Source organism: Mustela nivalis (assembly GCF_964662115.1).
Source record: "Mustela nivalis genome assembly, chromosome: 12".
Classification (NCBI taxonomy): Eukaryota; Metazoa; Chordata; class Mammalia; order Carnivora; family Mustelidae; genus Mustela; species Mustela nivalis.
Genome location: NC_139031.1, coordinates 55,116,442 through 55,129,781, shown reverse-complemented (window position 1 = coordinate 55,129,781; position 13,340 = coordinate 55,116,442). Strand labels below are relative to the sequence as shown.

The 13,340-nt window shown below is 35.2% G+C and overlaps 1 protein-coding gene across 1 annotated transcript in view; it reads left to right on the top strand.

Annotated features, from left to right (window-relative positions):
* Positions 1–13,340, top strand: part of AHR (aryl hydrocarbon receptor) — a 50,076-nt gene that overhangs the window by 22,737 nt on the left and 13,999 nt on the right. Inside the window, exons 3-6 of the mRNA XM_082693004.1 lie at positions 6,738–6,841; positions 9,693–9,782; positions 12,288–12,411; positions 13,121–13,251. Coding sequence (XP_082549130.1) covers positions 6,738–6,841; positions 9,693–9,782; positions 12,288–12,411; positions 13,121–13,251 — 449 coding nt within the window. The remainder of the gene's footprint in view (positions 1–6,737; positions 6,842–9,692; positions 9,783–12,287; positions 12,412–13,120; positions 13,252–13,340) is intronic.

Genomic DNA, 13,340 nt, shown 5'->3' with positions numbered 1-13,340 from the left:
GCCATATAGCAAATGGATATGGTTAAATTCTTGTGGGAGAAAAACTTGAATCAGTCGGTAAAATGACCATTTGATAATGCTGTGATAATATTTACATTCTAAATTCCTTCATCGGTTAGATCAAATTCTTGTATAGTTGCTTCACTGATCTCTCAAAGAGGGGAAATAATTGAAATATTTCAGTGCTTTATTATCTTAATATTCCACAGGCTGTCTAAAGTCAGATCTTCATATTTTGGAAGGTAGAGTATTCTTGCAGATGGGGAGGATTTTATCATATGTCTGTTTGTTATAGCAAATGCTTCTCGAGTAGCAGAATTGGCTGTGACTTATTTTCAGATACTACATTTTTTTCCTATCAAATGTGAATTTAATTCTAGTGATATAATGTTTAAAGTATCCTGTGCAATCTGATTATGCATATAATTTTTATAATAACTTACAATTGTGAAGTACTTTCAAATCTATGTTGTATAGTCGTCATAGCAGTCCTAATAGATTCTCTTTTTAGTGTCAGCTTTTCTTTCTTTTTTAAAAAATTATTTTTATTAACATATAATGTATTATTTGCCCAAGGGGTACAGGTCTGTGAATCATCAGGCTTACACATTTCACAGCATTCACCGTAGCGCATACCCTCCCCAATGTCCATAACCCAACCACCCTATCCCTACCCCCTTGCTCCCAGCAGCTCTCAGTTTGTTTCCTGAGATTAAGAGTCTCTTATGGTTTGTCTCCTTCCAGATCCCATCTTGTTTCATTTTTTCCTTCCCTACCCCCAACAATCCCCTACCCTGCCTCTCAAATTCCTCATATCAGGGACACCATAATTGTCTTTCTCTGATTGACTTATTTCACTCAGCATAATACCCTCTAGTTCTATCCACGTCATTGCAAACAGCAAGATTTCATTTCTTTTATGGCTGCATAGTATTCCATTGCATATATATATACCACATCTTCTTTATCCATTCATCTGTTGATGGACATCTATGTTCTTTCCATAGTTTGGCTATTGTGGACATTGCTACTATAAACATTCAGGTGCACATGCCCCTTTGGATCACTACATTTGTATCTTTAGGGTAAATACCCAGTAGTGCAATTGCTGGGATATAGGGTACCTGTATTTTCAAATTTTTGATGAACCTCCATGCTGTTTTCCGGAGTGGCTGCACGAGCTTGCATTCCCACTAACAGCGTAGGAGGGTTCCCCTTTCCACATCCTCACCAATGTCTGTTGTTTCTTTGTTTCTTCACTTGTTAACTTTAGCCATTCTGACTGGTATGAGGTGGTATCTCATTGTGGTTTTGATTTGTATTTCCCTGATGCTGAGTGATGTTGAGCACTTTTTCATGTCTGTTGGCCATATGGAGGTCTTCTTTGTGGAGCTGTCCATGTCTTCTGCCCATTTCTTGACTGGATTATTTGTCTTTTGGGAGTTCAGTTTGATACAATCTTTATAGATTTTGGATACTAGCCCTTTATCTGCTATGTCATTTGCGAATATCTTCTCCCATTCTGTCGGTTGTCTTTTGGTTTTGTTGACTGTTTTCTTTGCTGTGCAAAAGCTTTTGATCTTGATGAAGTCCCAATAGTTCATTTTTGCCTTTGCTTCCCTTACCTGTGGTGATGTTTCTAGGAAGAGGTTGCTATGGCTGAGATCGAAGAAGTTGCTGCTTCTGTTCTCCTCAAAGATTTTGATGGATTCTTTTCTCACATTGAGTTCTTTCATCCACTTTGAGTCTATATTTTGTGTATGGTGTAAGGAAATGGCCCAGTTTCATTTTTCTGCATGTGGCTGTCCAATTTTCCCAACACCATTTGTTGAAGAGACTGTCTTTTTTCCATTGGACATTCTTTCCTGCTTTGTCGAAGATTAGTTGATCATAGAGTTGAGGGTCTATTTCTGGGCTCTCTATTCTGTTCCATTGATCTATGTGTCTGTTTTTTGCCAGTTTTGATGGTATATATACTGTTTTGATGATTTACAGCTTTGTAGTAGAGCTTGAAGTCTGGAATTGTGATGCCACCAACTTTGGTTTTCTTTTTCAACATTCCTCTAGCTATTTGGGGTCTTTCCTGGTTCCATATAATAAATTTTAGGATTATTTCTTCCATTTCTTTGAAAAAAACGTTATTTTGATAGGGATTGTGTTAAATTGTGTGGATTGCTTTAGGTAGCATAGGCATTTTCACAATATTTGTTCTTCCAATCAATGAGCATGGAAATTTTTTCCATTTCTTTGTGTCTTCCTCAATTTTTTTCATGAGTACTAGTCTTCTGAGTATAGGTTTTTTGCCTCTTTGGTTAGGTTTATTCCTAGGTATCTTATGGTTTGGGGTGCAATTGTAAATGGGATTGACTCCTTAATTTCTCTTTCTTCTGTCTTGCTGTTGGTGTATAGAAATGCAACTGATTTCTGAGCTTTGATTTTATATCCTAGTGTCAGCTTTTCTTAAAGATTTGAGGGTATATCAACTCAGCTTATAGCCCATTATCTCTATTCTGAGCTGTAAATTGTGGCTTCCAGGCATTACTTAGGTACTGTACATCTTATTTTAGCTCTGACAAGAATTTGGTATCATTGTCGTCACATTCAGATGAAGACACTACAGGTCACAGGTGGTTGGCATAGGGAAGAGGTCCAGTAGTTGGTTAGTAACTGTTTGAACATGTAGGATCAGGCTACCTGGGTTTAATTTAGGCTCTGTTACTTCAAACTCTGTGACCTGGAGACAGTTTCATAACCCAAGTCTCAGTTTCACTGAAAGGACAAAATAATACCAGTCTCATAAAGTATTATTATAAAGATTAATAAGCTCTAATATATGGAAACTTGCTGGCATACAGTATGTGCCCAGTAAGTATCACATATTATTACTAAAGAAATTATTTAAAGTCACTTAGATGGTAGGAAGGATACTGGTGACAGTACCCCACGTCATCTTACTCTTCTTTTCCTTTCTAATCAAGGCAAGAAATGTATACATGAAAGTGGCTAGTATTAAGGTGGTTTTAACAATTTTAAGAAGATCAAGAAATAGAGGAAAACTTCAAGGAAGGGCAAAAATTGCATAGTTTGGGTCAAGAGGTCCCAACATAAAATAAGATTACATAAAAGTCACATTAGTGTATTTTTAAGATGAGAATGCAAAGGGAATTCATCTTTCCTGGACTCATCTTTGCACAGTATTTACCTAAATCCTTTACTAGTTATTAACCTTGAAAATATAAGAACAACAGAAATATTTTTAGAAGAACTCCGTAGTGATCCTTCCTGAGTATGCACTTGTCACTTTTCCTGCTTAACATATTAAATATTTAACCTCCCAACATTTATACCTGTAAGCACTGTTGTTTAAAAAGTTCTTTATTTTTTCATTCAAGTTCCTGTGATACTTTAATTAAATCCCATTGTGCTACTTAATGTTTCTGACTTTCTTTTCTAGTTCTTTATTTCCTAACTTATATTCCCAACTAAAGGCAGAGTCTGTCTGATGTCTTATTATGTTGACCAATATCCCCAATACACGGCCAGAAAGAAATCATTAATTACTCTGAAATGAATGGTCTTAGTGGTCCTGTAACTCTAGTTGGAACTGACATTGATTCTATTAACTAAAGATTAATTTTAAATGATTCCTGGTAAGATAATTTCGACATTTTAAAATTTGATACTAGTAACATCTATCCATTTTTACAATTATTTTGCTGCTTTTTGCAGTGTGAGGGATTGGGTTTTGTTGTTTTCTTTTTAATGATAAATCTTTCTGCTATTTGCTATAACACTTAAATGTTGCCTCATACTGGAGCTTTTGGAAAAGTAACAGTGTAGTTAACCCCGACATTTTGAGTTTTTAATGGATTCAGTGAAATTTGCCCATTAGAGAGCAAGCAGCAGCAGAACAGGAAGGGAGAAAAGCTCTTTTTGTCTTCTTTTCAGTGAGAAATATTAAGCATTTCCTTTGGTCTTGATTAACTGTTAGATCAATTTATGTACTTCAAACTATTTTTTTGGCCTAAGGAAATATGTTCTCTGGCCTTTTGAAATTGTTACATTCAGAGGCCAAACTTTTGGCCTCTTCTTTAAAAGCGGTATGTTTCAGGTTCTGCAAAGGCAAGAACTTGGCATAAGATTACAGAGTGACACATGCACTGATTTACCAGAAAATAGACTTCACCATGAACATGTGTTATATGTGAGGCTTTGCTCAAACTGAGAGAAAATCTGGTTATTAGTAAATCTCGTTTTTCACCGAGCCAGATTATCTTTGGCACAATAAAAATCTAATGAAATAAGTCTTAAAAGGAATGTCAAAGTCCATTTCGTTTAATGATTTCTCTTATTTAAATAGTGAAGGTTAAAAAATAGATAAGAAAATTGGAAATATATTGTAATTGTATTGAAAAGGTTATACTTTATAACAAGATAGTCTACAGGATCTGGGAAATACTGCTAATAATTAAAGTTATCATTTATTGAACTACTGCTGAACTGCTGTATGCCAGGAACTTCACATATATTCTCATTATTTTTCACAATAACCTGGCAAGATGGATTTTTGCTGTTTGTTTTCAGTTACCAGTTCAAATATTGGGACATAGGCTCAGAGAGCCTACACATTTAGTAAGTTGCAGAACTAAGATTCGGACTTAATTCTGTCGTTTACCAATATTAAATGAAATGATATTTGAGAGTGCTTAGGAAAATTCTAATTAAGTACATAGTGGCTGTTATTACTCTTCAGAGATGTTGCCTCCTGGACTAGACATGCACAAGCAGGTACCCACATCCACACCCATGTGCAATGAAGAAGAGAGATGGGAGGGAGGAGAGAAAGTCTTACAACCTGCTACCTCCAGAGACATCCCGCCAGGACATCAGACTTTCCCTTACATACACAACCCACAAGCACTTAGAAGATAATAATGAAGAATAAACCACTTTAGAAGATGGAATATGTAGGAATAATCATAAAAATTAATGTTCAAATCTGTCTTGAGAACAACTTTAAAATACTCTGGTGAAACAAAAAATGCAGATTTGAACAGAAGGAAACACATATGTGTTCTTGGATAGAATGATTCAAAATCATAAATATGTTAATTCTCCATGAGTTGCAGCCATCAAAGGAAATGAAATCTTTCCATTTGCAATGACATTGATGGACCTAAAGGGTATTATGTTAAGTGAAATAAGTCAATCGAAGACAAACAATTATCAGATGATCTTATTGTTACGTGAAATTTAAGAAACAAAACAGGATCATAGGGGAAGAGAGGAAAAAATAAAACAAGATAACAGTAGAGAAGGAGACAAACCATAAGAAACTTTTAATCATAGGAAACAAACTGAGAGTTGCTGGAGGGAAAGGGGTGACTGGGTGATGGACATTAGGAGGGGATGTGATGCCGTGAGCAATGGATATTATATAAAACTGATGAATCACAGACCTGTAACCTTGACACCAGTAGTTATATAAATAAATAAATATAAAAACAAATCAAAAAAACAAAATAAATCCACCTTTAAAAAGAAAAGTGATACCAACACTTTGGAAAAAAAATTCTCCATGAGTTGATTTATAAATTTAACAAGCTTCTAGTAACAATACTAACTGCTTTGTACTCTAAGCTAGACAGGAGGATTCTAAACTTAAAGGAAATATATTTCATAATAAGGCTGATGGCTGATTCTTTCTCCTCACCACTACAAGGTCACTGTTTAGATCTATATTTAGATACTTAAATCTTTTTTACAGTTTATGTTCTGAGGAACCTTATTCTCATAAGTAAAGGAATAGGAGTGGAAAGAGTTTGGTTTTTTTTTTAATATTTACATTTTATTAGTGTTATTATTTGACATAATTCTATACAAAAAATTAGCAATGTTAATTAATGCTGCACTAATTTAGTGCAATCATAATTACTTCCATTTATTCTAGAACATAGTGAATTTATAAATTTATTTATTTGGAATTTGAGTGACTTATTGGATTCACATTTTATTTTAATTTTTTTTTTCAGTGTTCCAGAATCCATTATTTATGCACCACACCCAGTGCTCCATGCAATACGTACCCTCCTTAATACCCACCACCAGGCTCACCTAACCCCCACCCCCGCCCCTCCAAAACCCTCAGTTTGTTTCTCAGAGTCCACAGTCTCTCATGGTTTGTCTCCCCCTCCGACTTCCCCCAACTCACTTCTCTTCATCTCCCAAAGTCCTCTGTGTTATTCCTTACGCTCTTTCAGAAAGTGGTTGATTTTCTCTTTCTAGAATTGCGGTTCTTCTTCTCTTCAGTCTCCCGTTGGATTTGTAGGTGTTTGCAATCTTTAGATAAGCTGTCTAGCTGATCTCCTGCTACCTGATGTAGTCTCAGCCTGCTACTTCTCCGCCATCTTGACTCCTCCCCGGGAAGAGTTTTTATAGTGTCACCATGCAATTCTTTAAAACTCTTAAGTTATATAAAATGAACTCATCACCAATGATTTTTAATAAATTATTTTATTATTTTTTTATAAATTAATTATTTGTAATTATTTTTAGCAATCTGTCCACTGATTTGGAAACCACTCATTGACAAAGGATTATTTACTTAGTACTAATGGGCAACAATATTTTAGATTGTGTCTTTGTGAGGTATATAGAGATTTTCCATGATACTCCTTTGAAATCAGTTATTTGGCTAACTACTTACTATTATCATTGCTTTTCCCTTTTCTCCATAGTTGCATTACAGTCCTCCCCAGCTGACAGAAATGAAGTCCAGGAAAACTGCCGAACAAAATTCAGAGAAGGCCTGCACTTGCAAGAAGGAGAGTTCTTACTACAGGTAAATTCTGGTAAATAGAGTTTCTCATAATAAAGACATGGTAAATGAAGGATTAATGAATCAGTCTTTTAGTTACTCTAGTTTATTTAGAACTCACCCAGTGTTTTATGTCACTTTTATCCTAACTGCAATAGTGGTGTAATGCTAGTATATGAAAAAATGTAATTGTACCAAATAGATTAGAAGTCTACTTAGCAATTTCCCTGTCGTATTTCTTTAACTAGCAAGACCTCCTACATTATTTTAAAGGTTCTCATTTAAGACATTGAATTTATCTATGCTTTTTCAGGAATAAAGCTTTATTAAAAGAGTTAATTGTATTTAATATTTCAAAATTGTTCTTAACCTCAATTTTATTTTTCAATGCATTTTGTAACTGTATTGTCTCTTAGCTATGGGGTCTGTCTTATCAACATGCTAAAGATTTTCTCAATAACTAGAAGCCCTAATTTTTGTTTTAGAACTCAGAGAATATTTTAATTTTTTTAATTTTTAAAAATATATTTTAATTTTTATGCTCTATTTCTCGAAACTAATATGATGCTTGATTCTGAACTAAAATTCTCAGGTATTTATTTTGTTGAAAAAAAAGATGGAATGGAGATTTGTGCTGTGATATATTCTATTACTCTTAGGTGATCATTTTTGGTTCCACGCAGTGAATGGAGTGAAGAACCTAATTTGCCATCATGACAAAAGTAGCCACAACTTTTAGTAACTCCATTGATGCATTCTGAAAATGCTTATGTGTAACCCAACAATTTGTAACATTTTTTTATTATTTTTATAATCATGAAAATTAACTCCTGTCCTCATTAGGTTAAACAAATTAAATATATTCAAGCATGAGTCTTCTTTCTATCCCTGGCTGAGGATTTTTAAGCATATAATAGCTTGAAACATAAAGACTCTTATTCAGATCATAGGAAAACATTTTTATAATAGCTGCTTTATGTGATTAAACACACACCTTGGGTTATAAAGTAATAAGGAAGTCTTTTATTTCAAGTGAAAATAAACAAATATGGAATGCTAAACATTTGGTAAAGCTGTTTAAATTATGGGCCAATGATTTTTTTCCCTCCTAGAATATTTAGGCAAATTATAAACATATTCTATGTCAAGGACAGAGAATAAAAATAATACTAATGCAAGACTGGTATCTTTTTTAATTATCTAAAAATTGGAAACATCTAGATATTTAAAATAAATGCATCTGTTATGAATTATATTGGTTATCACTTGTAAATTGGTTTCCAATAGGAAGCATCGCATATTATGTGATTTGCTAGGACCATGGTTGGCTGGATCTCTTCTGGAAGAGATGATCAAAAACACTGTAGACATATGAAAATGGCATATTTCATTACATGCAGTTGCCGTAATGGCATCTAACTTCATACTTTCAACACACGATTATCAACTGAGTATCCCTGATACTTAGAGAATGTTTCCAGAGATACAGTATACCACTTGCATTAAACTTTAAATGACAAATCATTTCCTTTAGTTTTAACAGAGGAGATACATGAAGAAAATGTTAGTTTTCTTAAAAACTTAAAATACTTTCAAGCTTAGCTTAAATTTATTGCTGTTCTATAAAGAATAAAAATGAAAATAAAAAGACTTTTGTATCTTTTCATTATCCACTATTTATTTTAGTCATTTTCATTTATTTAACCATGTTCTGCCCAGTGCTGTTTACTACTGTGCCTAGCAGAATCCACAGCTTCATTTTTGAGTTAACAGCAGTTGAAACTGTAAATAACACTATCAATTGCAGCTTATTTCTCTTATATTAAATAGTAAGTGAGCCTCATTATGACGTTCAGCTAAGTAGGGCACATCTTTTTGACTAAGACTAAAGAATGATAATCTCTTTAATATGTAATGACCATATTCTTTCTGTTCATTTACTAATAATTCAATATAAGTAATAACCTTGCTCCATATGGTGTTTAAGATCATTTGGGATATACATAAAATTGGTGTATGTATATTCTTTTTAAAGGCTTTTTGGTTAATTTCTGACAATTAATATTTGTCTAAAAGTGTGCAGTATTGTACCTTAAATTATCTTTGTGCTTTCTGGCATGATGAGCTTATAGGAAAGTACTAAATTCATTTGACTCTTTGAACAAGAATCACACTTTACAAAATAAAATGCAGGGACACCTGGGTGGCTCAGTCGTTCAGCATCTGCCTTTGGCTCAGGTCATGATCCCAGGGTCCTGAGATCAAGCCCCGCATCGGGCTCCCTGCTTTGTGGGAAGCCTGCTTCTCCCTCTCCAACTCCCCCTGCTTGTGTTCCCTGTCTCGCTCTCTCTCTGTCAAATAGATAAATAAAATTTAAAATTAATAATAAAATAATATGCATACAATCAGTGGCTACTCTTCTCTACAAAGAAGATATTTTCAGAAGGAAAAAATACAAAAATGGGTGTAATTGTTACTGCCAACTGAAATTTAAGACAATTTCATTGTGAAGGTGTTAATTATTAAATACTTAAGTTTCCGGTGGGTGCCACGACCATTCATCCTGTACTACATTTATAACTGCTGAAAATCCAAGGCAGGAGAAAGAAGAAACCAATTTTTTATTGAAGTTACTGTGATTGAGCATGAAGTTGAGCTGTACACTTTTCCTTATCTAAATCAAAAGGTATGAATAGATCCCTCTCATTCCACAGTAGATGGGTATGTCTGTGTTTATGAGATGTAATCATTTTAACCATTTTGAAGAGAAGAGTTTCCAGCAGTAAAAATAATAGCCTTAACTGAAGTCAGTATTTATGAGTAGCAACATAGTTATTTAGTCACATCACTAATTTTACAGTTTTTTTCCTTGTAGGCTCTGAATGGCTTTGTGCTGGTTGTAACCACAGATGCTTTGGTCTTCTATGCTTCTTCTACCATACAAGATTACTTAGGGTTTCAGCAGGTAAGCGTATTTTTCTCAAGCCATGTGAAAAAATTTTTTCCATAAAATTGACTCTCCTTTTTTGTATCATATGCTTTACAGATATAAATGATAATTTGTATGTATAAAATATCTATTAAAATATGCTATAGAATAAATTATATGTTTGTAGCTGATAATTTTTATATTATTAATAATTTTCTTAAATATTTATGAGATTCATGGATATTGTGTTTCCTATATATAAGAAACTTTCATGTTAGGGGCAGATAGGCTCTGGATGGGCAGGGCAGCGGGGGAAGGCTGGCAGACAAGAGAGTATTTGCTGTCACACTGGTTATGGATACCAGAGGGCATGTGGCCTCAATGAAATGAGTGAGGTCATATGTAAAGGTGCAGGTAAAAATATCATGGCTCATACCTTTCATTCTGACTTTAGCTAATTAGGGAAGCTTTCCTGAAGGAAGTGGCATTTACGCTAACCCAGTTGAAAGCATAAGATTCAGATGGGTAGACAGTTGTAAAGGGAACAACAGGAAAGAAAGGATGTAAGTACTGTAAACAGTAGACTAGAAAACTTGAAGAGATGAACGTGTTTGGTTTGTTTAATGTTGTTGAATAAATGGTGCATATACGGAGTGGTAAGGTATGTGTCATATTTAAAGGACAAGAACATCTAATCTGAGAACAGTTTTTGTAAGTGCACCTGAATGCTAGCTATTCTTACATATCAGTTATTTTTTAAATTCTAATGTGTGAAAGACTCAGTTGAAGAACTTCATATAAAACTCTAAAATCTTTGGGCCTCACTTCCAGATATTCTGATTTGGTACGTCGGAGTGGGACCTATGATTTTATATTTCTGACAAGCTCACAGGTCATGCCAAAGCTGCTGGTTTAAATAGCAGTGTCTACTATGATTTATGTTTATAAACTATGTGATATACACAGTGGAAATCTCCAAGAGTTTTTGTTAAGGGAATGTGTGTGCTGCAGTCTGTGTTTTAGATGAGGACTCTGGCAATTGGGTAATGGGTGGCATCGAGATGGTTTAATGCTAGATTAAGTTCACGGGGAGGTTTGAGTCTAGATGGCTAAACTAGATAGATAGTGGAACCTGGCCTGCTACAAAGCCTGACTTGCTGAGAGGCAAGAGGGGGAGGAGGGGTTTTGGGCTTGTCAAGGCATAATCCATCACTCTCTGGAGTCTACCAGAAGTAAAAATTTAATATAAAGAAAATCATTAGAGGACAGTTAAAGAAATACATAATACTTCTAAGCTTCAGAGAAGTGTAAGATGGCTGGATTTTCAGACAAGGTTTTGTGAAAGAAATAGGATTTAGAAGAAGTTAAAAATAGAGCTGCCCTACAACCGAGCAGTTGCACTACTGGGTATTTACCCCAAAGATACAAATGTAGTGTCCGAAGGGCCACATGCACCCCAATGTTTATAGCAGCAATGTCCACAGTAGCCACATGGTGGAAAGAGCCCAGATGTCCACTGACAGATGAATGGATAAAGAAGATGTGGTATATATATATATACAAAGGAATAGTACTCAGCCATCAGAAAGGATGAATACTTAGATTGACATTGACATGTTTTTTGTTTTTTGTTTTTTTTTTTTTTTTAAAGATTTTATTTATTTATTTGACAGAGAGAGATCACAAGTAGACAGAGAGGCAGGCAGAGAGAGAGTGAGGAGGAAGCAGGCTCCCTGCTGAGCAAAGAGCCCGATGTGGGACTCGATCCCAGGACCCTGAGATCATGACCTGAGCTGAAGGCAGCGGCTTAACCCACTGAGCCACCCAGGCGCCCGACATGTTTTGAACTGAGCATATCGTGCTGTGGGAAATAAGTCAATCAGAGAAAGACAATTTATCATGTGTTTTACTCATACATGGCACATAAGAAACAGTGCAAAGGATCATAAGTGAAGGGAGGAAAAACTGGGAAGTCATCAGAGAGGGAGACAAACCATGAGAAACTCTCTTAATCATAGGAAACAAACAGAGGGGTTTCTGGAGGGTTGCCGGAGGGTTGGTGGGTAGAGGGATGGAGTAACTGGATGATGAACATTAAGGAGGGCAGGTGATGAGCACTGGACGTTGTGTGCATGTGATGAATTATTGAACTCTACATCTGAAACTAATGATGTACTATATGCTACCTAATTAAATTTAAATTTTAAAAATAGATATTTTTAATATATATATTTTATCAATAAATGGATAAAAAATGAGAAGTTAATGTGTTGCAAGTAAGGAATAGGGAGGTGACCTACTTGACTGAAAAGCATTCATGTAGGGAAGTGATAGCAGATAACTTTTGGCTGACCAGTCACAGTGCTCCCCTCTCTCTGGCTGCTCCCATCAGGATGTCTGGAGAGCTTTGTGACCATTTGATATGCGTTCCTCACCACTGACAAGCACCCAATAATCCAGCTACATTTTGAAATTAATTTAGTAACCTACATTGTTTTAATCAGTGCTTTAAAAAAGTTTCCTGGTATCTTTTTTCTTTAGTCTGATGTCATACATCAGAGCGTATATGAACTTATTCACACTGAAGATCGAGGTGAGTTTCAGCGTCAGCTACACTGGACATTAAACCCTTCACCATGTACGGACTCTGGACAAAGAATTGATGGTAAGAATGCAAAGGAAAGTGCGGTGGTTTTAAAAGATTTATTTTTTTTTTTTAGAGACAGCGTGCCAGTTGCGGGAGAGGCAGACAGCAGAAAGAGAGAGTAGACTCCCTGCTGAGCAGAAGGTCACAGGGCTTGTTCTCACACCCTGAGACCACGACCTGAGCCGAAATCAAGAGCCGGCCACTTAACGGGACTGAGTCATGCGGGCGCCCCTCTGAGTAGAATATTTTATAAAAATCACTTATACTATTGAGAGAGATTGGAAGAAATGTATAAGGTTGATACTCAAGTATGTATAAATTGTTCTGTCTGTAAAATGGACCAAATACAAAAGCAAACTAGAATGTGCAAGTATACAAAAACTTTTCTCAGTGCAATGCTTTTACTTTAATTTTTTATTGAAGTATAACTACCATACATACAATGCTTTTAGAAGTCTCTGAAAGTCTTAAGATGAAAGGCATTGGAAAATACGGATACTGTTGACAATAGAAATAAAAACAAAACTGAATAAAGTTCTATGCAGTAAAAGCGATACTCCGTACATTTTGGTTTCTTTTCATTGGCTACTCTTCTGAAAATTAGTGATCATTCGTTTTTGTGTTCAGAATAGAATCCAGTTTAGAAATTAACACAGATTTCAGCTATCCAAACACTTGATTATACAGCAAAATGACATGTAAATTTGTGTTGGTATTATTTCTACAGAGGCTAATGGCCTGCCACAAACAGTAGGCTGTTATACCCCAGACCAGCTTCCTCCAGAAAACTCTTCCGTTATGGAAAGGAGCTTCGTGTGCCGACTAAGATGTCTGCTGGACAATTCATCTGGTTTTCTGGTAAGGTACAAAATCTTATGATACTGGCAATTACTATTAAGTTTCCGAAAGCGAAAAAGGAAACTAAAACCATTTTCTTTGGTTAGATT